Here is a 27422-nt window from a genome sequence, read left to right on the forward strand (position 1 = left end):
TTACTTTTTTCTGAACCCTTTTTTCAGGGTTTCTGAATCTCCTTGGTTAGAAATACTACAGAGAAATGCCTCTAGTAATGCTTTAGCCGTCTCCCTCGGAAGCGCAGTATTTTACAAAATCTTGAGGTGGGGAACATGAATTTTGTCTGATCTGAAAAATACTTGGTTTGTTTTATGAGCAAAACTGTTAATTCTTATTTTGTCTGACTTGGCTACTTTTTTGGGGGATTTTTTGTTGTAATTTTATGATTTTATTCCTTTGCTTGGGGAAGGAGAGGGACTTTTGCCTCTGAGTATATCAGAAAGAGTGATGAGAAGCCCTCAGCTCAACTCACACATCTCTGTGGCCAAAATTCTGTGTAGCCTTTGGACAAAGAAAAGGCTTTCCAAATGTTGTGTACTTAACCAGAGAGAGAGAGAGAGAGATATACACATCAGCTGTGTAGATAAAAGACATTTATTAGATTTCTGCCTAAATATAAAAGCATCATAATGACTCAGAGATAAATTGACGGCATAAAAAATACCTAGGGTTTGGTGTGAGCTCAGTTGTGTCAGCTGGAAATGGCTCCTCGGGGGAAAAGTGTTATTTCATGGCGTGTGACAGCAGTGCCAACCGCTGCCCTCAGTTTAGTTATTTATCATTAAATGATGCAATATGGACCTTCTCCAAAGCTATTGTTTTCACAGAGGAAAAAAAAAAAACCTCTGTCTTATAATGTGCTTTTCAGATTGGGTTTTATGAGTTTATTTTGGTTTTCTAGATTTTCTTAGCAAAAATGGCGTTTTGCTTTTAAAAGGGGGAATAATTTTTTGAAAACCAGTGTATATTTGAAAGTGCGAATCCTATTTCAACCCCTAAGCAAAAATTCCACTACTCTCAATTCTCCCGAGTGCTTTTTTTATTAGCAGGAGTTCCTCATTGAAGGGCTCTCTGCTGTTGTATCTTCATAGAGGAAAATACAACTACTGTAAGCGTTAAAAGAAACCTGTATTTCTGTTTTGATGATTTCACTGGTCATTTCACTAATTGATTAGCTTGCAAAGGCAGGACGAGACGAGCAGTCCCTGAAAACTTGCTCATCAACAGTGAAGATGATTTAATTTTCCAGCTGGCAGTCTCTAAGGCTGCAGAAGTTGAGTTTCTGCATCTTTTAAAGCTGATTTTGGCTATCAGAATTATTGTCACAAGAATTAAAAAATAAGTCAGGAGGTGTTTTATTTAAAGGGTGTGTGTTTCTGGAGTCGTTGACTCGGTTTGTTTTCTTCTACCTCCAGGCTTGCTTTTTTGTTTCAGTTTATTTGTATCTCAGAGGATTGTATTTAAAGCCTGGTGGGGTTTTGTCACTAAACCTCTATTTAACTATTGATTACGGAAGGTTCTCCCTTGCCTTTGTGCTGTGCCAGGGAGGAATAAAGTGGCCAAGTTGTTGAGAGGATGGGTGAGAACAAGCAAGGGGAGACGCTCGTGGCAGGTAGACTGAGCTGGGCTGAGATCTGGGGCTGGGTGATGGGATTTGTTGGAATTCCAGAGAAATGAGGCCATCGATTGGGGAATTCTTGATATTGTTTTCGAAGCTCTCTGCTGCTGGGTCGATCTCCCCAAGGATCTGGTTGTGAAAATAATCCCGGTTCACGAAGAGGCATTTGCATGACGGTGATGCCATCCCGTCTAAGCGGGATAAGAGTCTTGCCGAGTTAACATATGGTTTGGTTTGCAGGCCTGGATTCTCGTACACTATTTAGTCTGAGCTACCACAGGATTTTATCATTCCCCACATGCAGGCATTTTTTTCCTGCCAAAATGTGGTTCTTTTCACATTCATAGGAAGGGTCACGATGAAGTCAGGAATTATCAGTTCCCTCCCCCTGCAATCCTCAGCCTCACTAGGATCTGCTGCTTGGTTTTCGAAATGGAAACTGCTTACAGGGAAATCCAGCAAGCAGTTCCTCTTCTTCGTATAAAAGCAGAGCGCGGCAGTGCTCTGCTGGTATTAGCCATGTTCTGCGTAGCAGTGCCAGCTCGCAAGGGAGAGGGAAGGAGTATTTGTAGGGCTGAACATCACAAGCTGATTTGCGGTATGGGCTTTGGGTGACAGGTTCACTGAACCGAAAGGTAAAGAGTAACCTTCAATAGGATATACATCTCTCTTGTCGAACTTTTTTCTTTTTCTTTTAACAAATAAGTTATAATTAAAACGGACAAAAAGTCAGTGCTGCTCTAGTGGTTATAGAAGGTCCCATCTCTTGTGACTTGCCCAAAGTCAAGTACAAGTGTTTGTCATCACTAGAGCATTTAATTAGCGCTATCAATTAGTCTGTTGAATTCAGACCCCCTCAACTTGGGTGTACATATGCATCTTAAATAGGGGGAGGTTTCTTATGCTTAGTATTTTGAATACGTTCCCATTAATTTGTATCTACTGTGGTTGTTGATTCTAATCCTTCATAAAGATATAGCGAGGACATTTGTGATGAGCAAAGACTGGTTTAAGGTAAGACATAAGCTCACCGAGCAAAATAGCTAATTCAAAACGATGATGGCAGCTGGAACCTGAAAAAAAGAAAAGTAATCTGGAACAACTGAAGTAACATAGTATTTCACATAGTATTGAGCTGTAAAAATAGCATTCATTTTAAGGAATAGACTCTGAAATAGAAAGATTAATACACAACTTGTAGTAAGATGTGTTGCAAGGCATTTGCCTCAATAGTTATTTTAGTCTCTTGTGTTATCCTTGGATTTCTGTACATGGAAACCGTTGACTTGCTTAGTAGTACTCATTTGCTATCTTGTTACAGAAGTGTTTGAAAACGAGCACTTTTCTTGAAGGGGTTGTGCTTGTGTGCCTGTGTTTTAAATGCCAGCACTTACATTAGGAATCCTCAGCTTCATGTATTTAACCATGTTTCGTGCATTTAACCTTCTGTTTTCCTAGATCCAGTCACTCTGATGGACCGTTTTTATCAACAACTAATAGCATTACTTACTAATTATATTTATATACATATATGCATATGACTTCAAATTAACTTTTATAGCAGAGCCTTCAAACAGACTGACAGTTATAGGAAATCACTGCATGGCTGCTAAAATCTCACAGCATGAGTGCCAGAACTGACAGATCTAGGCTTTGGGATATGGTATAAATCATCAGTGGAGGAAAACACCCTTCATAATCAATTACAGACAATTACACACTGCTCTGCAGCTGATTTTGCCACATGGCATTTAAAGATTCCAGCAAAGATTTGTTTGTTTTAAATGCTCCACTGCTTAGAAATGCTTGTAAAGCATTATCTCAGAGCTGATTAAATACAGTGTGTTGGCCGAAGGAAAAAGATGATGTTAAAATGGGGATATAATAATGCGTTGGTGCGTGAGGTTTGGACACAGTGGGCTTTTCTCCTTCTGAACTGCAGATACGGAGCTAAAGATCTCTCTGAGGCTGGTACTTTTCTTGGTTCTGGCCTCCTACAAGCAGAAAGGAAGCACGCAAAGGATATTTTATGGTGGGGATCTGCTTTCCTGTTGAGGTTGACATATACCACAACAGTCCTTTCAGTGTTCTGCTCAAGTCAAACTGACTTCTGCCTTCCTTGCTTTAATTAAACACTCAGAATACCTCCTTACTGTAGTGTCGTCACTTAAAACAGGTGCCACCAACACAGTGAGTAGACCTTGAAGATGTCTAATTCACCTACATCAGGTGCCCTTCCTTGCTTCTCTGCCTTGGCTCTGCTTTGCTCCTTTATCTCCAAAAAGCCCATATTGGTGAGCTCGGTGGTTGCCCAGGAAGTTCACATGTTTCCACTAGATGTCCAGTTGCTGCTTCTTGGCAACTGGTAGACCCAAAAGTGGCCCTGGAGTCTGTATATTGGCCATGTACAATTACAAGCTTGCTGCAAAACCTCAGTGTGGCCTCTTTTATGCCTGTGTCCTGTGTACCTTGAATCTTTGCATAACCAAAAGCCAGAAAAACATCCACATACTTGAAAGCAACTCCACACGCTGAAATGTGGGGTTCATGGCAGGAGCGTCACTGGTTCTTGAACCTGCACGGTAAGGGGTTGGAGACCAGTGCTGCAGGTGAAAAGGCGAAAGTTGCAAGCTGGAAAAACACTTTCTATATATGCTGTTGCTTAAATGTATACATGTAGATTAAAGCTGACCAAGCCTACTGACCTTGAAGTAGGTAGGGTTTTCTTCATTGTTTTATGGTGCACTCTAAGCCAATGAAAAAAGAGGCTTAAGGGATGAGTTCAAAGGTTAATTCTCTACTACTGCAGGAAAGGTGAAAGGCTATTTTGAAACAGAAAATCTCCTCCAACCATAGGCCAGCCTGGGTTGGCTTCGTCTTTTCTGGAGGAAATTTTTATAGCCCTCGAGCTCCTGTAACTCCTTGTACTGCTCCAGTTAATCAGAAGAATATTTCCTGGGAGTGCAGTCCATTTTTCTTCTCCCAGACACTGAGTAGTTCCTCTGGATTTCTCATAATTCCTATCCACGTTAATGCACTTTGGTTACCTCCAGCATCTCTGGCCAATCATCCAGTTATCGTGTGAAGTAAACGCGTGCAATTGTGTTACAAGGGAAATCAGCAGAGTCTTTCGTCAGGTTTTTTCTATACGTTATTGCTATTGAACTTCTGTGTTTGAAATGCATCACCAGAGTATTTCACTTTATTGCAAGTTTACATTTCTAGGTTTTAGCCATGCTAAGACTGCTGAATTGTGAGTGTAAGAGCTAATGAAAAGATGAAACTCTGGCAGAGGTCTGAACAGTGTCTAATACAAATATAGTATGCATGAAAAAAAAGACCCCAGAACATTTTGGGTCATTTCTGATACATAAGGGATATCATCTAAATTTTGCAGCTTCACTTCCATGCCTTCTTGATGTCCCATGAAAATAATGGCTCTAATGACAAAGGGAGGTGAGAAAGGAAAGGCAATGTTAATAAATAAATAGATAAATAAATCAGGACTTGAATAAAGATCTTGGTAGAATGGTTGGTGGGATTTTGGAAACATGAAGGAAGTGGTTGTAGTGTTAGTAGTAGGTTTGCAGTGAGAGAGATTTAAAAATGGAAACCAGAAATAAGAGAAATTAAATTCAGGGGAAGGCGTGGAGGACAGAGGAACTGCCACATTGTTTGTGGAGATTTGCACATTACTTAGTGCTGAGCTAGTTCATTTCACGAAGCATCAGTTTTAAATTGTACTGAAATAATGAAAATGAGCAGAAAATAAGTGAAAGTCTAATTCCAGCCTGGGTTCTCATGCTGACCTGCCATGCAGCTCTGGGTGAGCAGTTCAGCTCCAGCGGGTGTGTTCCCCTCTAGGCTGGGCATCGCAGCATCTCTCTCGAAGGACCCTCTTCAGCATTCACGTACTGATTTTTTTAGAGCTATGTAGTCTGCCTTAATAGTAGGTTTCTATTTGTGTCCTAAGTGGTCACTATATTTATTAGCCTAGAGGACTATGCCAGGTACTTACATGTGCTGAAAGTAAACATTGACAATGGTTAGATGGACAAGGGGGAAAGCAGTCCACCTCTCTTATTTGAATGGTAGCCTTATTTGGGCAGTTATACTCTCTTGTTCCATAGATACCACCTCTCTCATGCAGAAGGTGGAGCTTCTGATATCAAGAAAGGTCTGGCAGTCAGCTGCAAAACTGATTACCAAGGTTAATTTTCTGATAGCAGTCCTTAACGCTTTCTTCCTTATGAAACCTCTTTCCAGTTGTAACCTCTGATCTTAGAAAAATGTGTCAAGAAGCCAACCTCATTTGATGAGATGGGTTTGAGGATGTCGACCTGCAAAAAGACCTCTCAACCAACACAGGTTGTCCGAGTCATGATGAGAAATTTGAGACCCTTAGCCTTGTTGTTGTCAAAATATGTTGTTGAAGAGCATGGCTTGGTTGCAAAAGCCTTTTGGCCCCATTCTGAGAAGCTCGAGTAATTCCGTGGGCTGAGACACTGTAATTGTTAATTGGACTTAATATAAGGGAGCGCTAAGTTGGACTTATCAGATGTCAGAGAGAGAAGAGGATTTTGTGTTCGTATCACTGTGTGTCACTGATTTGCACTTTAACGCTATTAGGATCTGTTTGCTTATAATTGCTTTTTTTTTTTAATCTTGTTATAAGATGTGTGGAACAGAATTGTAGCCTGGTGACATTTTACATAAGCCAACCTGGTCTCAAAGTTGACTCCAGGTGATGAGGATGAAGGTCGAGAGTGGTAGTTACTGTGATGCTCTAGGCTTCCAGCTTGGGCAGATCCCAACGATGCTGGACGAGAAGCACCTCCTGCCGCCTGATGTGGGGACGGGTACCAGCGATGGCATTGCCAAACAACCTTCATCCCGCCTTGGCCACCAGATTTGGGCTTGGCCAAGACTGTCGTGGCCTGAAGAGAGGAGGAGGATTGACACTAACAGAGGGGACAGAGTGGCAATTCAAGCATTTTTGGTTTGTGTTTGTGTTCACTGGAAACTCCGAGGTCAGCAGACAGCAGGCTGCTGCTTGCAGGTTTGAGGAAAGAGTCTTACGGGAGATACACCATTCACACCAAGACAAGTTTGGTTCCACGGATGGAACAGCTACTCCTTTATCAAAGCAGTTATCCTTAAGTACCTGTGATGCTCTAAGAAAAATGTCGTTGAAGCCAATGAGAAATCGTACTCCAAAGTGAATTACGTTTCAAAGCATTGGACATTAAATTATTTTTAGGAGCTCTTTTCCACATTGCCTGCAGAATCTTTAATTAAGAATGTAGTTAACCGAAAACTTAAATATCCCCCAATTATTGTGATAGCTTTTTGATGCTTTCAATATTGAGTGCTTAGAAAATATGTGAGAGAACCTAGCGTTTCCTACACAGTAATATGCATGTGATTTTGATCATTGGTGCCGATGAAAAGTACAGAAGCCTTTGCAAAAATACCATTTCTCAATTAAAAATTGAAAATCTATTTAATAGTAACACCAAAAAATAGCAAATTGTGTGCTGATTTGGAAAAAGTAATGGTGACAGGGACAACTAGAAATGAGTGGAAGAAGAGAGCTTATTGGTAACGTCTGCTCACAGTATAAGCTGCTCACACAAGTATCTGAGGGTGGTGGTATAAGTACTCTCAGTTGTTTGAAAAAATATTAATTAGATGAACAAAAAGAGGGAAAAATTTATTTAATTGGTTTCCTGAGTGTATGTATTTCAAACTTAGGTGGGTTTGGACCTATGGGACAGGCTCACAGCCTTGGCAGCAATTAGAGTCAGTATTGTGCTTGTGAGGGAGGGTAAATGTATGAGAATAGAAACAAAACTGTAGATTTGGCCACTTTTTGCTAACATAACTGTTCTGAGCTGGCTTGGTTATCAGGTACTGCTGTTTTTCAGATACTGGGTTGAGATTACATCTCCGCCTTTTTTTTTTCTCCTCCTTTTTGCATCTTGTATTGCAACAACAGGTGTCGGCCGACTCGAGCTCCTCCATGAATTCCAACACACCTCTGGTGAGGATAACTACTCGCCTCTCCTCCACTGCCGATGCCCCCATGCTGGCAGGAGTCTCGGAATATGAATTGCCAGAAGACCCAAAATGGGAGTTTCCAAGAGATAAGTACGTAGCTCGTTTCTCTTTACCTACACGTGTCTGGAAAACATGACATAGTATGAAAGGAAACATCTTTCCCAATGTCTCCCAGGGTTTCTTTAGTTAAAAGAAAATCTCAATTATCTGAACCTCCTTTGAAGATCAAGATCCAATTCAATTATCTGAAATCAGTCTTTTTTTAAATAGAACCTGAATTTTTCTCTGCCTGTTGTTCTGATTTTATTTTCAGATTTCTTGTAGGTTTTCAGATACTGAAATGTAACTCCTCCATTAGGAAAGGAGTGAATCTGAAATGTTATTTCAAAATATATGTGATTTAGACTGTGAGAGATGTCCACATATGAGCATTGTTGAAGGACATTTCCCCAAGCAATACCTCTGCACATTAAACCTGGTTTCTTAGTTGAAATATTAAACTTAGTTGTTTAATATTTATAAAATAGGTAATAAAATATCACGTGAGAGATAAAGTCTAGAATATGGAATTAGACAACCTTTTCATTTTGTCAAGACCTTCTGGGTAGGATTTTGTATTGATTTTGTATTAGTCTGTCTTAATGGAGATGATGGTTTTTGATTTAGTGGGACATTTTCTATATTGCGTACATATATGTACAACTTCTGTGGCTTAAAAGTGTTGGGTTTCAAGCAAAGGATACCAAATCTTGATATATGCAGAGTCATATGGCTACATAATATTTTCTTCAAAGTCTGTTGACTAACATGCCAAATGAGCTGCTGAATAATCTAATTAAAGCTGTAACCATATTTCTTAATATAAAAACAACATGTAATAGAGAGATAATATTAACACAGGTAGAACCATGATTATATATTAAAGTTGGTTCTAACTTTAAGAATAGTCTTTAGGTGACTTTGAGAAAATAACACCTTTTATCACGAACAATTCTTTTTCAAAGCTCAGCGTTGTAACTTTTGGATAGAAGAGCTGTAATTTTGAACCTTCTGACAACTGTTCTGGAAATTATTTTAATGATGTAGCTGAAAACTAGTGCAAAATGCTGTAATTGCCACCTGCAGTATTCTAGTCAACAGTGGGGGCCTGTATATGTACTTCTGTCAGCCCATACCCTGGGGGGATACACTAAATGCGGAAAATTTTCGAGTGCTAAACATTTAAAACCAGCATTGAGCACAAATGTAGGTGGAGCAGATTTGCAATGAAAGGAGGCTATTTAGAGGCAGTTTATTAGGTTGGGGGGCAGGAGGCACACAATGAGGGGTTTGTTACTTTAGCCCTAGCAGGGCAATAGCACATAAATTAACCAGTTTCCAATGCAAATGTTTCTTCTCTGCCAAGATCCTAAATTCAATTTTAGTTCTGGAGAAAATGCAGGATGACCTCAGCATAGCGTACGCTGCCCTTCAGTCCTTGCACCTTTTTAAACTCGCGTTTGCTTTAGAAACCAATCCAAAACAGCTTGAGGAATTCTCACCGACCGCATTTGACAAGGAGTCTGCGGGCCACCCTTGGGAGGAACTACCTCTCACTTCTGTCTTGTGCCTCAGCAGATAAGCTGGGCTTTCAAACCCCTTAGCCCTGGTCTAACACCCTTCTGTTGATGGTATGACAACCTCTCCCTGTATTTCATGGGGGCAGAGGGGAGTCCGTGCTTTTAAGAACGAGTCCCTACGTATATCATACCTGTGAACCCTGTTTTTGGCCATGGAAAGCCAAGACATTTAAAAACTCGGTTATGAAAATGCTTATCTGAATCTAGCCCCTATGCTGGATAATGTTAGGAGCATCAAACCAGCAAGCAGCCTCCCTGATTTCTGCCGTGGCACTGCTTCTGGGGTTGGATGAGAATTTCTGCGAGTTATGGAGCCTGAATGTGGCCCTTAAGCACTTACACTGGAACCAAAAAGATTTTGCCCAGAGGCTTTGAGGTTTCTTTTTTATTTTATCTCTTTATCCTCCTAAAGTTGAGATCCACATCTCTGTGTTGGTCTGTTACAGCTGAGCAGGTTTTGCAACCAGGTATATGCGCCACAAAATGCATTTTGCGTAGCCCAGTTGCTGACTGCTCTTTTTAAAAGGTTTCTTAACGTCGATACTGCGATTATAATTGAGTTTCAGTTTCCTTCAGTCTCTGCTTCCCGCTCCCCGAGCAGAGCCCGGGTGCTGCAGACAGGAGGCATCTTCTGTTACCCGCACGCATGGCATTTGTGGCAGCAAAGAGCTCGCAGCCAAGAAACAGCCTCTGTGCTAGACCCAGCTGCGGGTAAATAAAGCGTCCCGTCTCGCCCCTTAAAGGATCAAAGCACTGGGGGAGTGTGTGAGGATGTCAGAAGAGCCATCTTGCTGTGGGTGGGGAGCCCGCGGAGAAGACTTGTAGGGGACGCTCAGATCTGCCAAGTGCTTTGTCCTGCGGAGGTGCTGCCTTTGTGCCACCGCCTCTGCCCGAGCAGCACTGGGAAGAAGAGCAGCGGAGCCGGCGGCCGTGGCAGCTCCTGGCAGCCGCTCCAGGCACCCGAGCACAGTGGGCGGCTGTACCCAGGCTCTCGCTGCGCTAAACCCTCCGAGCCTTCGCCACGCATTGTCGCCGGCCTCTTTTCCCTTCCCCTTCTCTCGCCTTCATCCTCCCTCCTCTCTCCCACGAGAAAGCGGCTGTCTGACCACCTCATCAGCCACACGAAAGAGAAAGGAGTGTGATAATTACCCGCAGCTTCACCCAAACGCGGTGTGCGCTGACTTGCTGTCTCTGTCCTGTCTAATCCCTTTGGCACAAGAGATCATTAGGTTAATTTTCACCACCCGTGTCTCCAAACAGAAAGCAAGAATATGAATTTTGAGCTAAAATTAAGCTGCCTGAGAGCATATTTGATTTTCCTTTCTGTTTGCACTGTGCCTTTATATCACAGGAGTTGTTAATATTTAAAACATCCCCCTGCTCTTAATAGCACCCTTTGCTGCTCAAATCACCAGCTGCCTGAAAGCGACCACATGGCAACGCGCCCAGAGAAACTTTTCTGTCATCTCCTTGCAGTCAAGGTGAAAAAGACGACGACTGGCCGTGGTACCGTGACAGGAGAAGCTTGCGTGTTGCTGGCTACTTCGAATTTCAGCTGCGGTCTGATGCTTTTTGAAAGCTCTGCCCCCCCACGCTGTGTCTCGCCACTAGCCCTCGGGTACAGCCCCTTATTACAAGGAGAGGGAGAGCTTAAAAGCTGGGTTTAGCAACTGCTGTGCCCATATGAGATGCTCGCTATATCGCCCCTGAGAAAACAGACTGCAGCGTACATGAAAACCGATGCATGCCCAGGGTCTCATTAGTTCCATATGATAAATGCTTCATGTTACAGCAAGTTGTTGAAAGCTTTTTATATTTAGCCCTGGAATTTCACTGGCTGCATCCCTTCACCAGATGCTGTGTGTTAATCTCCTGTTTACACCTCTAGGCTGACGCTGGGTAAACCCTTGGGAGAAGGCTGCTTTGGGCAAGTTGTCATGGCCGAAGCGGTGGGGATTGACAAAGACAGGCCAAAAGAAGCGGTGACTGTGGCAGTGAAGATGTTGAAAGGTAAGAAAATTGGGTGACTAGGGATCAGAATGGGTGATGTGGCAGTCCTCATCCATGAAAAGTTTCTTTTGTGGCATCTGAACTCTGTCATCGTGGGGGGGGTCAAAGAGCACATAGCTGACCTCAGCCTTCAGCAGTTTGGGGTGTAAATCTGCGCCCTTGACAGCCTGTTTATCTTGAGCAGTGAGTATTTAGGAGCCAGGAGACGTATTAGCATCGTGTGGGTCTCTCTGCTTTTAGTTTAGTTCATGCCAGAGGCTGTCCACGTGTTAGATCCTAGCCTATTCAGTCCAGGTGGTTGGTTCCTATTTATTTTGAATTTAATTGTAAGGTTAATTTGCAGGAAAGGCGTAGTTATTGGAGGTTGGATAGCTAAGGACAGCATTTTTATGCCTGATATTACTGTGTTGTCTCTTAACATATAACACCGAAGAGAAGGTCAGTCCATCAAAGAAGTTGAGTCTATTTTTGTTAGGCCATAACATACGCCTTTGTATAACGTACAGTATATACTGGGAAACAAGTCCTGTATTCTGCATTTTGAAGCATATGTGTTTTACACCAACTGGTGACCCTTAGTGAAGTTCAGGCTGGCACACTAGAAAATATGAACTGAACCTGTATCTTGCACAGATGATGCTACAGAAAAAGATCTTTCTGACCTGGTGTCAGAGATGGAGATGATGAAGATGATTGGGAAGCATAAAAATATCATCAATCTCCTTGGAGCCTGTACCCAGGATGGTGAGTAGAGAGAAGAAAGTAAACCAGGACTTTCCAACAGGTCTGCAACAGTCTCATTAATCATAGTTTTTCAAGAATTTTTAAGGAAGCAGTCATGCCGTGATGGGATTTTTAGATATTTCCCTAGCTTAGCAGCAATATTTTAACTTCTGTCTCTCATTATACTTGCAGCTTTAATGTGAGAAAGGGTACTATATCATATGAAAACTCTCTAATCCCTTGCTGTAGGGAAAAATGACATTTTACAGGGGCTTTACCCGTGCCTGTTGTTCTGAATTGTCAGTCCTGTTTTAGTGGAACTTGTATCCCATGAATTTGAAATGAGCACTTTTACTCTCTAAAGACCACAGTGTTTTCATTAAAAGCTAATTATGTCATGTAAAGTGATGCAGAATGGCATAAAACTCTGGAAATTAAAAAATTTCAAGAAGCGCTTTCCCCTTGTTTGAGATCTCACGGCACTTTTTGATTAAAAATGCTTGCTTTTCAGTACATGGCATGGTCTGGAAGGAACAGGCACTGGGTCAGGGTTTAGGGACTTGCAGTCACTAATTGTAGCTCTGCCACTGTCTTGCTTTGGGCCAGTTGCTGCGCCAAGTCCAGACCTCCTTTTCTTTCAAGTTATGCTTTTACTGATTTCACAGTTAAACATTTATTTATAGAATCATAGAATGGTTTGGGTTGGAAGGGCCCTCAAAGCCCATCCAGTTCCAGCCCCCTGCCATGGGCAGGGACACCCTCCGCTAGCCCAGGTTGCCCAAAGCCCCATCCAACCCGGCCTTGAACACTGCCAGGGAGCCAGGGGCAGGCACAGCTTCTCTGGGCAACCTGTGCCAGGGCCTCACCACCCTCACAGGGAAGAATTTCTTCCTCATATCTAATCCAAATTTCCCCTCCTTCAGCTTAAGGCCATTCCCCCTTGTCCTGTCACTCCCTGCTCTTTTAAACAGCCCCTTTCCAGCTTTCCTGTAGCCCCTTTAGGGACTGGGAGGTGCTCTAAGGTCTCCCCCGAGCCTTCTCTTCTCCAGGCTGAACAACCCCACCTCTCTCAGCCTGTCCTCATAGCAGAGGTGATCCAGCCCTCTGATCATCTTATTAATTCAGTTTATTTATTACAGAATGCTAAAAGCTTCTTTACATAAAAACATTTTACCCTTCGACCTTACTCCAGTCTTCCCACGGTTCTGTTTATTCGAAGGTCCATTGTACGTGATAGTAGAATATGCTTCCAAAGGAAACCTGCGTGAGTACCTGCGAGCACGCCGCCCCCCGGGGATGGAGTATTCGTTTGATATTAACAGGGTACCAGAGGAGCAGATGACATTCAAGGACTTGGTATCGTGCACATACCAGTTGGCAAGAGGCATGGAGTACCTGGCTTCACAAAAAGTAGGTAGAACTCAGCAAATACTGCACAAAGCACATGGTGTGTATTTTATTTTTTTTTTTTAGTTTAGATTTGTTCTCGTCTCATTTGCTGGGAGAAGGACCTTGCTCAAACAAGTTGCATAATCCACGCTCTTGAAAATCAGTGGGAAAATTCATACGCTTGAAGTTTTTAATCTCTGTTTAATGACATTGCTAAAATGAGGCCCAGAATGGATCATTTAAAGTAAATATTGCGTACATATCTGCACTTTGAATTCATAAGCACAGGTGGTCACTTGATTACACAAGTCACATCACACCACCCAGGAGACAGCAGGCACCGTTTGCCTTCTGTTTCCAGTCAAATCGACCAAATCAGCTCATGTAGTGACGCAAAATGAATGAGTTCAGTTACTGAATGGATTTACAGAATGATAACAGGCAGAGTTCAGAAGACCACGAGATGCCAGGGCAAAAATTGTGAACAGAAGAGGCAAAAATAAATGGAGTGAATTAGTCACTTCAGTTAGGTGCTTTACTTAAAACTGGTCTTTGTCAGGAGAGCAAGCTTACTAAAAGAATTTATTTATCCTCTCATGTCCCTCGACACCTATTTCTTCCAACTTTTTTTTTTTTACCAGTAATTTGATTAAATTATAGTTATGAAACCTTAAATAGCCCTGTATAACTAACTCTGCAAACATTGTGGCTTGGTGGACAAGTGATCATGAATACCCTGGGTGGCATTTGGACCCACTGGCTAAACCAGAGCACCAGATATTGATGATAAGCACTTCTGGAAGGTGTGGAGTGGTCAGTGGGATTTGTACCGATTTCCAGTCATGTCCACTCCCAAGTACGGAGCTGTTTTTAACCAAAGACCAGAGCTGAGCATAAACCTCCATTCCTGTTGTGCAGAGTCATGGTCTTTTTTTTGGTCTGCACTTGGTAGGGGGAGGGGGAACAGAGGTCTAATTTTGCTTTTATCCTTTTATTTTGAAATAGTAATTCTTAGGGCAGTAGGATAGACAGGGAGATGTGCACGAAACCAAGAGAAAATCTTCTAATGAAGTAAGCATGAGTATTGTATTAGGTAAAGCACCTTAGGATATCTCTTTCTAAGATTAATGAAACATTTGCCTGGCAGTAAGCCATATCCCAAGAAAATAGAACTGTTGTGAAAGGAAAAAATAAACCTTTTGATTGGCAAATCTTGAGAACAAGTGTCTGCCTGAGAAGCTCTGAAGTGCTGTTGTAGGACGCTGCCAAGGTGTGTGCTCGCACAGATGCATGCAGCAGAACCATTTCATCCTTCATCCAGTTCATTTGCAAAAACATTTGATCAGCGCTGAGCCGAACTTGACAGAATGCGAGGCATTGCACAAGGCAGTGGGCAGAGAGAAAACAAAAGCAGCACGCAGTAAAACTGCGCATTCCGGTTCTTCAGATATCCCACCATTTCTGTTTGTATTTCACTAGTTCTTTTACCCTTAGGGATCCATTTACTGAGCTGGAATAATAAGAGAGCTGGTCGTCTCACGGTATTTCCATCATGCAGGAACTGTGAGAAGGTCAGTGTTCTTGTTATTTCAATCCAATAAATGGCTCACTGGGACCAAAAAAAGAGGGGGAAAAAAAAAAGTAAAGAACATTTTTGGGCACCTCCTTTTTGTCTTACAAGCAATTGTACATTGGAAATGGGATGCTGTTCCTAAGTTGGATGGATGCTTTTTAAAATTCTGTTGACGTGTCCACTCCATCATTGCAGTACTGTGCAAGAACGACCGGGGATCTCCAGATACAGAGACTGGCCCAGATCATTGCAAAGAGACAGCAAATCATTAGGGCCAGAGGGTTGGCTATGAAACCTGTCAGATACAGAAATCAGTCATGGCACCATTTTGAAGATAGGAAGAGTCTCAGCTGTAAAACTGTAGGGTATGAGAAAGCGGAAATATACTGACAGGAGGTAATAGGGTTTGAGTCATTTGGTGTATTCACTCAGAGGTGTTTCACGCCATTTGAGATGCTCTGTGGTACCCCCAGCCTGCTGCTCTAGAAAGGCCTGGGTCTGCTGTTGATCCTGTGTTGTCCCTGGTAGTCTCATCGAGATACCTTGGATATCACAGGGCATCTCAGATGACAATGGGTACTTCTATTTGGGCAACTGAATTGAGTTCCTAGTGTCTCAGAGGATGTTGTCGTAGTGGTTGAGAAGAGGGACAGGGAAGTAGGAAGGCTGGCCTATGTTGTTTCTGCTACCGTAGCATTGCTGATGCTGAATTAGAAGACAGGTTTGATGCTGAAAGCATGTACTGTTGTCTGGTCCTGTGCACACGAAGGCATTGCTGGAACAGGTTTTTCCTGGCAGTTCCCCATGACTAACCCAGAGCAGAAGCTTTGTAGGCTCATTTTACCCGTGCAGGATAAGAGATCTCAGAAAATTGCTGGGGCAAGTTATAATGCAAGAAAGAAATTAGCCGTTGTACAGGTTTTTTTGTAGTGGTTCAGTCCAGCATGTCTATGCACATGCTGAAATAAAAAGGACAACATAAAGAGTAATCCAAAAATTGGGGGGGAAGGATATTTAACTTGAAAAGAAGTAGAATTTCCTGGGGGGATTCCAAATGCAATGTTTCTTACCGTGCCCCTGCTGCCATCAACCCTAATAAGGCTGCTTAAACGCAGGAACACTATCCAGAGCAGTCATGTCCTTTCAGCGTCAAGAATCGGTTGCAAGTTTTCAGGATAATGCTGACATGAAGGAAAAATCTCTGAAGAGATAACATTTGTAGTTTTAGTATCAAAGCTGTTTAAAAAGCAAAATGCTCAACCCAGATTGTGTTGTTTTGTTGGTTTTTGGTGGGTTTTTTATTAAATTGTTATAGTCTCATGGTTGAAGTAAGTACACACATCCTAGACATCTACTTTATGATTACATACTGTGGATATATCTCATATTAAGATCTTTTATATTAAAAATGGTTGCATTTATCCAGACTGTCAGGTTTTAGCTCTGGCGAGATGATATAATTTAAGAGAAGCAACTTAATAAAATGCTCATTAACAGTATTTGTAATGAAAGTGCTGCAATACCTGTACCTGGGCACGTGGAACGGAGAGTGAATCACAAACAGCGTGGCACAGTTTGGGTCACCACCCAAGCTCTCAGCCTTAGCAAAATATAAGTCTTAAATAAACCAGGTTTTTCTAAGAGGCTTCTTAGGGCCATTGCTCAAGTTGGAAACACCAGCTGAGGATTGCAGTAATGAAGACAATCATATTTCACGGGCTTGTAGTGAATGTGTGGCTTTCCTACTTTGTGATTCAGCTTAAAATCTGTAAAGGAGACTTAGTTATGGTGTAGGAGTAATTTCACTTTTACAGCAGTTTATTTCAGTGGGCCTTTTTTTTTTTTCCCCTTTTCTTTCCAGTGTATCCATCGAGACTTGGCTGCAAGAAATGTTTTGGTAACTGAAAATAATGTCATGAAAATAGCAGACTTTGGTTTAGCCAGAGACATCAACAATATAGATTATTATAAAAAGACTACTAATGTAAGTGGATGGTTTTCTTATCTCTGGAAACAAGTGTTTCTTTTAATGATTCACTTCAAAACTATGGTTATAAACTTATACAACTTATTGTACAGCAGCCTTCCTTTTCATTGCAGACAGAGAACAGGGATCAAGGATATAAGCATTTCTGTCCCCTCTTACAGTGACAGCTAGTTAAAAAGATAACCAAAGAGACTGTGTATTATATGATTTATTAGAAATGCTAAAATACAAGAATTGTTGTTTGTGTGTCCCTGACTCCAGTTACTTGAAATAAGTGGAAATATTCCTGTTGATTCCAGCTCATTTTGTACCGAGCCTAGGATCTTGACAAACACTGTATAAACAGTGCTAGCAATAACCATAATAAAAATCCTGTTTATGTGTGGCAATGCCACATACAGCTTTATGCCTTTTGCTTGAGCTTAGCTGTGCTCTACAAGTTATGGTGGTAGTATCAAAGTGGGGCTAGAGGATGAGAAATGTGATTTTTTTATTCCCCACTCTGTCCCATTTTATTGTTTAATCTGTACCAAATCAAGAAGATAAAACCTTTCAGATGTAATTATCGATGCCTGGTTTGAACAGCTTATGCTTTTACAACCTTGCAGAACTCATTCAGTTCTATAGACTTTAATATTAATTTTGTATCACTATTAATCATTATTAACAATCATCTTAAGTGGCTTATCTATGAAAATAAAGCACTAAATGATGAATGGCATTTTAATGGTATTATCTGCCTACTTCCGAAAGACAGAGCCACCAGGTATGAGTATGTACTGGAGGGAATTGAACCTTCTTTGTGTCAAATTTAGTGCGATTCCTGGGCTCCAGGCAGAGCAGACTGGGTGTGCAGAGCAGCAGGCAGTTGTGACTCTGGGTCACTGCAAAAGGTGGAACAGGAAAACGAAATTCTTGAGTTTAGTGATCAACTTATTTTTGCAGGCAGGGCTGTTTTTCAGAGGATTACTGGTTGGGGATTTTTTTGAGCCATAGTGGAATGATCTTTTTAATTTCAATCTGTTTATCATATCGTTCTAGTAAGCAGTCTGGGAACTTTTTGGGAGCCCTCAAGGCTTTTAATTTTATCTTCAGTCTTTATTTTTCTTAATGGTCTCCCTACTTTAGCCCATTTTACTATTTTTCCCTGAAAATTTTAAAGGTAAATTATGTGCTGGTTTGCATTAGCAGACTGTTCTCTGAGAATCGATTAATCTTCAAAAAAAATCAGTGTTGCAATTATCCTGTAAATTGCTACCATTTTAATTTTCCTTCCCTTCCCCTCCAAACTTACAGGGACGGCTTCCAGTAAAGTGGATGGCTCCAGAAGCTCTGTTTGACAGAGTTTACACACATCAAAGTGACGTGTAAGTGGCCTTATTTGAATGGGCTTTTGCGAGGTGGGAAGGAGGGTTGTTTTGGTTTGTATTTGTTAAAGTTTGGGATATTTTAAATGTGCTTTTCCTGTTGTCCTTTACCTTTAAGCGTTTTCATTCTGTTTCACATATTAATAGATGGAACAGGACTTGCCCTTAGAAAGTGAGGATTTTATGGTAGACTGCTAACCAGTGCTCTGTTACTAATCTGCCCAGCTTCAAAGCACATGAAAGGTGGAAAATGCTAACCTCCTTCTGTCAGTGCGGAAGTTTCCCCCCTTGAACTTATTTACGGATGTGCAGCTACAAAGAGTCTATCTAATTTGCTTGGCTTTTGACATACTCTGGACTTCCTTCAGGTTTTTAAAAAAAATTTTTAAAAAGAGAGAAAAAGAAAGAAAAGAAAGTTCCTGAAAACTTCTTATAAAAAATTGTGCTAAGAGTAGGTGTAATGAAACATAGGCTGGAAGGACTGGAAAAGTTTTCTCTGATTTTTAGAAGTGTTGTTGCTTCCCAGCAGTACTTCACATGTAGTAGGAAATCATTGGACTCTGACACTTCAAAATCTTTTAATGTGTGCACAGAGCCGCTGGCTGATGCAACCGCTCAGGATTTATTCTGCTTCCTATTACAGTTTCCGAGGCCCATCTACGGTACTCGTGTGCGTTGTGCTTGAAGTAGACTTGTATTTTTTTTATGCAATACAGATGAAGATGTTATGTTTTTTCTTTCTCCAAGAGAAGCTGTTAACTGTAAAGGGCTGGATGCTTCCCAGCACAGGTGTAAAAGGTTATGCATGTCGGTGCAGGGTTAAAAAGAAAAAGGGCAAGGTGAAGAAAGTAAGAGGTAACTCCTCTTTCTTTAACCTGGGTGCACTTCCCGAGCTGTTCTCTCCTTAAGAAAAGCATTTACTGAGGCTTTTCCTGCAATCTTCACATTATTTACAGAGGAAACTATATACACAGGTTAAGGGTGGATCAAACTTTTGTTTTTAACATAACATCTTGGCAAAATATTTAAGTGAATGTGAAGTAAACTACTTCACTGGCTCAGGACTGAGAGTCTGAGCCTCTTAGCAGCCACGGAGCACGAGGATTTCGGTGCTGGAACCTGGAGGTTCTTGGCCCCGTGGTGGCTTTGAAGACGGCTAAAGCTAATATTATTGTAAGTTTGTGCAAACAGTTTACTAAAATACACTGCTGCAAAGCTAGGAGAGCTGCAGAGAAGCTCGGAGCCATTGCAAGCTGTGTGCTGTTGCTCACCTGGCAAAGCTGCCTGCCAAAGAGCCCGAGGTTGCCAGCAAGGCGTGATGAGGCAGGCTCTGGAGGCGGTGGCAAGCAGGCAGGAAAACTGGCTTAAAATTATCCCCCTTCATTTCCTAACAAAAATGAATAAAAAAAAAAAAAAAAAACCGAATAAGAGAATGATGCAAAATATTTTTGTTGTGAACAGTCTGCTTTTTCCAAAATATCCCGCCACATAATTGCAGTCCAGCTCAGCCCTGAGTGTTCTGTAAATAATTAAGCTGCGAAGACATAGTTCTTTGCAGTAGCCCTGAAGATTTGGGTGCTCGGAGCGCACCAGACAAAGGCGAAGAGCGTGTTTGAGAACGTGGTGTGGTCAGTCCCTGTTGCTGCCCACGCACCTGATGCACTGCACAGCTGGATGGATGTCCTGCTCAGGGCCGTCGGAGCTGGGCAGATGCTGATTTAGCATCTCCTAAGAGGGATTGGCAGTCATTGCATCTGTTGCAGAAACATCTCGTTTTCAACAGTAAGCCAGGTGTACTAATGCAGTTTTCTTTTTGATTTGTAGTTGGTCATTTGGTGTGTTAATGTGGGAGATCTTCACGTTAGGAGGATCGCCCTACCCAGGAATCCCAGTAGAGGAACTCTTTAAGCTGCTTAAAGAAGGGCACCGAATGGATAAACCTGCCAACTGCACCAATGAACTGTAAGGACTCTTGTTTGCTGTACCAGGATGGAAGGGCACAAACTGTACTCAGTCCACATGGTTAATGCTGCCCCCGGCAGAATCACACATTTTCACTCTAGAATTGTGGATATATGTGCATGTAGATATGTAAAGAAAAGGTATGAAAAGGTCTTCAGGAAATGTTTGTCAGAGGATACTTCTTTACACGCCCTGCTGTGATCCCATTGAAAAAAGAAGAGATCATCTACAAGCCAGTCTTTGTCAGTGTTTTTATACCCATATTTGTTTTATTTTAATCTCATTAACATGAAAATTCCTAAGTGGCACATATACCACTAATCATGTGTAAGCTACATCAGGCTGGTATTGTACACAACAAAAAACATCTGGGAACTTCTGCATTAACACAGCATTATCTTCTGGTGATGATGGGAGAGTGTTTTCCCTTTCTGATATTTCAGTATAGCCCTCGACTAATTTTAAATTTTTTCCCCATTTTACTTTCTTCACTTCACAAAGACCGTAACCCCTAACATGCAAAAATATTTAAGAATGTGTAATTTAGTATCATTGAAATTTCTGGGACAAAAGGCTACAGAATTGGGAATTTAGACACTAAAAGGGAATTTAGACACTAGGCAAGGAGTAGACCTGCACCTTTGGGGGAAGGGATAGTATGGCACAATTTTGGGAGAGTCAGTGGTCCATGTGTAGGGCTGTGGGTGCTTGCTGCTTGACTTGTGATGGAGAACATTGACTGTGTATGAAGAGGTTTGAGAAGGACGTGTGATTTTAATTAAGCCAAGAAAACGTGTATTTCTTACAGCTATATGATGATGAGAGATTGCTGGCATGCTGTGCCTTCACAGAGGCCGACTTTTAAACAGTTGGTAGAAGACTTGGATCGGATTCTCACTCTCACAACTAATGAGGTAGGTAAATTGTTTCCCCCATAAGCTGCTAATCAGGACAAATGGTTCAGGAGACAGATGGAATTTATTCAATTATGAAATATTGCTCAAGTTCTCTTCTTGTTCTGTTTGTCATTGTCCTCTGAGCTTACACGCAGCTAAACTATGTATCCTATGAAATCCTCGGTTTCTTGCCATTACGCCTCGATTTATGTAACTAAACAGAAACACATCTTTAAAGCATTTTTGTTTATTTCTCATTGCATCTTTTGATGTTTTTAACATAGCAGTATCGAGGGACTGCACGCGGCAGGTCGAGAGGCAAAGTTTTTGTTTCCACGAGTTTCATGTGAAGGAGACATGTAGAGTTCATGTTGTTTTTCATTTATCAGCTCAGTTTGATTCCCAGCCATGATATCTAGGTCAGAAGAGGAAAAATCGTCAATGGTAGATTTCAGGTTGTATGTCTGAGAGTGAAATAGGTTCACTGAAATAGCTCTCTGTGGAGGGAACGAGGACCTACGGGGAACGTGTGAACAGCCATCCAATTATCCAAAGGTCCTGCCTAACACAGCTTCAGGTTGGGATATATGAATGCAGAAAGGTTTTATTTGAAGAGCATTCTTTCAGAGGTCTGAGATATTATTAGTTTTAGCAAGGAACGCACTGATTAGGGTATTCACACAGGAATCGGTTCTCTTCTCGCTAAATCACATGCACCTTTGCAGAAGATCACAAGAGATGGAAATGTTGATTCTTTTGGTGACACCTTCTTTTGAGAGAAAATGCTTGGTGTCCCAGAAACATTTTACAAATTCCTAAGAAATTATATGTATATTGGGAGAAAAAAAAAGAACAAAACACACAGGAAAGTTGCAACAACTTGTTTTGACCATTTCAAAATATATTTTTTCAGATTTTCTATTGCTTCTTTATAGGGGAAGGGAAAGGTAGGAGAAAAAAAAAAAGATTTGAATTGCTTTATGTGGGTCCTCAACATTACTTTGTAATTTTTCAGAACTGTCAGAGAAACAAAAACCGGATTATTAAGCAGCTTTAGGAAAGCCTGCCTACAATAGAGATGACAGGAGAACCTGAGTGAAGAGGTGCCATTTTTTATGATCTTATTTACCCGGCAGATCCAGTTGAAAAAGATTTTGGCTTCAGTAGCAGCTATAAATTTATCTGTATTCTGTTTTGTAAGTTTACTGTAAGAAGTGGCACTTTCAGGGATGGCTCAGAGTTGAGGCAGGAATACGTTCTCCCTACGGAGCTGGTTGCACAGCTCTGCGTACCATTACCGTTTTCCCCTCATCCAGTCCTGACCGCATCCTTTCCTGCCTAATTTATATATGATTTCACAAGACCAGTTGGAGGTGGGCTGGCTGCCACTGCGGAGTGCTGGGTGGCTTGGACTGGATATGCATTTGCAAAGTCAAGAGGGAGGTTCTGGGCTGCAATTCTGAGCCTGGGAAAGGATATTGCTTTCTTTTTTGTGTGCGCTTAACTGCCTTGCCTTCCCAATTCCGTACTGCTCGTGGAGCTGGAATGATCTCAAAGGTAACCTGAAAAGGCCTTTAGGGTTATGTAAATTACGTTAGACTAGAATCATAGGAAAAACGGCTGGAAAAAGCTCAGGAACACATCCAGTCCATCTGATCGGCCTACGGCAGGATCCACTATACGTTTGTCATTCCTGACAGATGTTTATGTAACTTGTCCTTAAAGATCTCCAGTGCTGTATTTCCACATCGCCCCTTGACAGTCTATTGCTTCGTTTCATTAGCCTTACTTCTTGACAGTTTTTCCTAATCTCTAGCCTTTCCACATAAGATATTGCTTTTGTCCTGTTTACTCTGGGCACAGAAAGCAAATTGTTTCATTTGTCTTTGCAGCACGTTTTGTGTTCCTGAAAAGTCGTGTTCTCACTCGGTGTCTCCTGAGAACTCCAGTGGGTCTCGTTCTCCTCTATAGCTTCTGCTTTTGAGACCTTAATTTTGTGTAATCCGCAGTTTTCCTGAAGCGCAGGTCCTTTGCGCATCGGTCTGACAGTATTTCTGCTTATCCCCTCGGTAGTGGCACTTTCCCTTTCGCCCGGAATGTCACTGTTGATACAGGGTCAGCCTAGTTTACCCAACTCAAAGAATTGTTAGGGCAGCCGATAATACCACCTTCTGCATTTGCACAAGTAATTATTTCTGCTTAAATGGTAATGTCTTGCTGTTATCCATGCTGAGTCATCACCTGTTGGGGTTGGTTTTTTGGTGGTGGTTTGGTTTTGGGGGTTTTTATTTCCTGTTTCCCAGAGTAGCGTGCGATGTTTCCCCAAGCCACATGAGCAGAAGTCACCAAGAGTCAGCCTCATGGCTGTGTTGTTACATCAACACCAGGAACCAACCTGGTACTGGAAACTTCTTGTGCCCCTTTACGTGACTCTGGCCCTTGACATTGGATAAGGAGGCTGGAGAGGGGATAAGGATCCCACCTTCAGTACTGAATTCGTAACTGATTACATCAAGTGTTTTGAGATGATGAGCCATGCCGGACATCCCATGAGAAAGCCCTGTTTCTTCAAATACTGGAATGCTTTCTTATTCCGTCTGTCTAGAAAATGGTTGATTATTTCTGGTCACGTAGGACCGGTTTGCTAATAAATAAATACGTGTCAAGATTGCCCTCATGGATTTTTTAAAAGCCTAGGCAGCAAGACAGGCAATAATCATAGATCCAAACTGTCTTCTCTTGCTGCCTACTGTGTTTGTCGGCGGTTTAAAACCTATATTCCACCACCCCCCTTTTAAAATGGTGACCATTTTTTAACTATAATATGGTAATGATTGAATGTCTGCCTTAAAAAAAAAAGTTAACCGAAGAACTAAATTATCCCAAACCTAAGCACAGCAGCATAAAATACTGACTGAGGTGGAAGACTTGTCTTGTCAGTACGATCATAACTTGTGGTTTAGCAAATGAAGAGATTGCATTTAAATGAATGCAGCTGCCTTTAGAAGTTGAAAGAGAAGGAACATTTCAAGGGGAAAAATAACTTTATTCTCTTGCCAAAACTGTTGTTTCTAGCAAAAGAGCCTTAACCCAAAACTTGGATTCAGCAGATATTATTTCCTTTTTTAATGATTGCTTTGGTCATGGCTACGCTGGGACACACACACACACACACACACGAATATGTAGTGTAAAAAACCCAAATCTAGTGAATTTAATTTTGTTTTCCTTTCAGTTCTTTTTTGCACGTATGCCACTGCATGTTTAAACACAAATTTAATATCACAGAATATAAAACAGATATTCAAAGTGACCAAAGGAATATAAAGTTGGAAGTATCTTTCCCTCTCCAAATCATTACCATGTGCTAAAGAAAAATGGTTCTATTTAGGATGAAATTTCATTTTTATCATCGCGAGTGAAAAGTCCTCTTTTGATGTGGTTGGCATGTTTATTTCCACTGACGCGGCTAATGCTGGTGATGTTGGACTTCAGAAAAATACCATGTTATTGGTTTGGTTTTTCTTTCTCAATTCAAACTCCCTTTTTTATGAGATATTTAAGCAACAGGCAGTTTTGAACTCAATTGCGTTACAGAAATGAGTGTCATTTTTAAACTGTTCTTTTGCCCACTGGATGATCAAACCAAAATCAGAGCAGTGGCAACATGTTATTGTTAGTTTTACTCACTGTCTAAAAAACCAGTTTATTTCTTTTCTTATAGGAGTATCTGGACCTCAGTGGACCTCTCGAACAGTATTCACCTAGCTACCCTGACACGAGGAGTTCGTGTTCTTCAGGTGATGACTCCGTTTTTTCTCCCGATCCAATGCCTTATGAACCCTGTCTTCCCAAGTACCAACACATGAATGGAAGTGTTAAAACATGAGAAGAAATCATACAGAAGAAGAAAAAAACAAGAACATCAAGCTACCTACTATATACAAAAGGAAATCTTTTCTCCAGGACCTTAATGTTTCTGCTTGTACATATGAAATACGAAAAGAAAAAAAAAGGAATAAAAAAAGAAAACTTGGAGGAAAGCAGTCAGAACCTACATAAAGAATCTCATAATTTGCAACTTTTAAATATTCCCAACAAGGAAGAATGTTTGAGCTGTGTCTAGACACCCATTGCTATCAATTTTCTGGCTTCCTGTAAGCTGCACCAGACTTTGTTTGTACAATGGACCAGTTGGACTTGAGGCAAACTCTGGGTCTGCCTTTCTTGTTTATTTTGTAATATTTGGAGAAAATATATGTTGGCACACACTTACAGAGCACAAATGCAGTATATAGGTGCTGGATGTATGTAAATATATTCAAAATATGTATAAATATATATTATATATATTTACAATGAATTATTTTTTGTATTGATTTAAAAATGGATGTCCCAATCCACCTAGCAAATTAGTTTCTTTTTTAACAGCTATTTGCTAAATGCTGTTCGTACACAGAATTTCTTAATTTTCACCATCCAAAGGTGGAAAATACTTTTGCTTTCAGGGAAAATGGTATATCATTAATTTATTAACTAATTGGTAATGTACAAAACAGTTAATCGTTTATAGGGTTGTTGTGTTTTTGTAATTTAAATGGCATTTCTATGCAGGCAGCACAGAGAACTAGTAGATATATTGCTCAGACTTTACTAGTTTTCAGATCTTTTAAAAAAGAAATATTTACAGTATATAACTAATTTTGGGGAATTAAACTTTTGATTTATTTGTGTTTAAAAACTGCAGCGTCAGATGATTATTCTTATCAAAACCAAATTCTTTAACAAGAAAGTCTTTTATTCTCAATACCTGTCACTTTAACAATGTAACTTTTTAGCAGTGTTTCACATGGCCAAAAAGCAGAATTGTTCCACGTACAACAACAACGGGAAAAAAAAAAAAAGGAAGAAAATATTAAAGAGGGTTCCTAAAGTAAGGAAAGACATTAATTTGTCTATAACCGTAGCAGAACGTACTGCTCTAAAAGGAGCTGAGCTTCTACCCTGACTTGCACATGCATCGAATTAACTACAATTCTCTTCCCTGAGTTGGGTAATAGGTTCCAGATCTTTTGGCCTGGGTCTTTTGCTTTTAGACTATCCCTCTATTGTAACTTAAGTTAAAAAGAGAGAAGTTGTTTATAATGACAATTTGCCATAGGAATATCAGCATCTTTTTAAGGGATTAATTCATGCTGACTCCAGTATTTCCTCCTGATCCAGTCCATAACAGTAGGTATAGCACTGGCCTCTGCTAAAATATCACTGTTGTTTGTATCTTTTTACGGAAGTCTTGTGTTTTTACTTTCAGAACACTCACACTGATACGGCCATGCAATATGAATGCAAATTACACTGTTTTATGTGGTGGTATTTTTTTTTTTTAATTGGGTAAAAGTATTAAAATCTGTTAACTTTTGTACTGACAATAAAATGTTTCTACAGATATTAATGTTAAAATTACAAAATAAATGTCATGCAGCTTATTTTTTCTAATCCTTTGTGTCATACAAAATGGTTTCCTGAACATCAAGTGATGGAACATGTCCAAAAGCGTTTCCTTTTGACCTTATCGTAGATCCTATATTACAAAGCAATTCTTTCAGGAATAATACTTTTACCTCTGCCCTATAAAATGTCTGCTCATGAATAACATGGGTTATTTGAGTAAACATACGTGAAATCTTTGGTGTTTGTGGGGTGGGACACTATTTACAGGAAAATGTTGGTAGTGTGGACATAAAATATATTCTGTTTTTATTTAGGCTGTATCCTTTAATCAGTGAGGTTTCTCATTCATATTAGAAAGTTTGGAGGACCATTTGTGTAGAAGATTTAAAAAAAAGAAATCGTAACGGATGGAAAGACTATCAAAGTTTAGTGGTTTGTTTTTTTTTTTCACTTGAAAACAGAAGGAAGACACACCAAAATAGCTAGTGCTTGAGTCAGAAATGGGAACTTTATGGTCACTTTACTGTTGCGGCTTGGCCAGAAAAGGGTTATGGAACCTGGTCTTCACCACATGCGGTAAAAGTGCTCCAGACACCAAACTATTCTTTGGTTTCTTTTCGTCTCTTTCTGCTTTAACCAGAAATCCCATACCAATCCCAAGAAACTTTCTAAAAAAGTGCCTGTTAAAAAACGGTGTTTTCCAACTAAGAATTATCTGATTGAAAAATTCCCACTGGCTCTACTGAAAAATAACAATTCCTTTTCCCTTCGACATCTATTACTATTAGCAGCAACGGTAGCTACTGTCTGAGAGAAACCACAATATTCTTAATGACACACGTCTGCTTTTGAGATTCTCTTAAAGGGTATCAGAAGATCTTGAATCTTGCTCTGCTTGTACTGA

General features: G+C 40.8%; 1 protein-coding gene across 13 annotated transcripts in view; it reads left to right on the forward strand.

Annotated features, from left to right (window-relative positions):
• The window catches only part of FGFR2 (fibroblast growth factor receptor 2), an 86826-nt gene extending 60273 nt beyond the window's left edge, over positions 1-26553 (forward strand). For all 13 annotated transcript variants that reach the window (XM_054831714.1, XM_054831717.1, XM_054831718.1 and 10 more), the window contains 9 exons: positions 7480-7631; positions 11049-11170; positions 11804-11914; positions 13113-13303; positions 16717-16839; positions 18139-18209; positions 20034-20171; positions 20980-21085; positions 24792-26553. In XM_054831714.1, coding sequence (XP_054687689.1) covers positions 7480-7631; positions 11049-11170; positions 11804-11914; positions 13113-13303; positions 16717-16839; positions 18139-18209; positions 20034-20171; positions 20980-21085; positions 24792-24956 — 1179 coding nt within the window. In that variant the 3' untranslated portion in view covers positions 24957-26553. The remainder of the gene's footprint in view (positions 1-7479; positions 7632-11048; positions 11171-11803; positions 11915-13112; positions 13304-16716; positions 16840-18138; positions 18210-20033; positions 20172-20979; positions 21086-24791) is intronic.
• The last annotated feature ends 869 nt before the right edge of the window (positions 26554-27422 follow it).

This window comes from Grus americana, chromosome 7, assembly GCF_028858705.1.
Source record: "Grus americana isolate bGruAme1 chromosome 7, bGruAme1.mat, whole genome shotgun sequence".
Taxonomy (NCBI): domain Eukaryota; kingdom Metazoa; phylum Chordata; class Aves; order Gruiformes; family Gruidae; genus Grus; species Grus americana.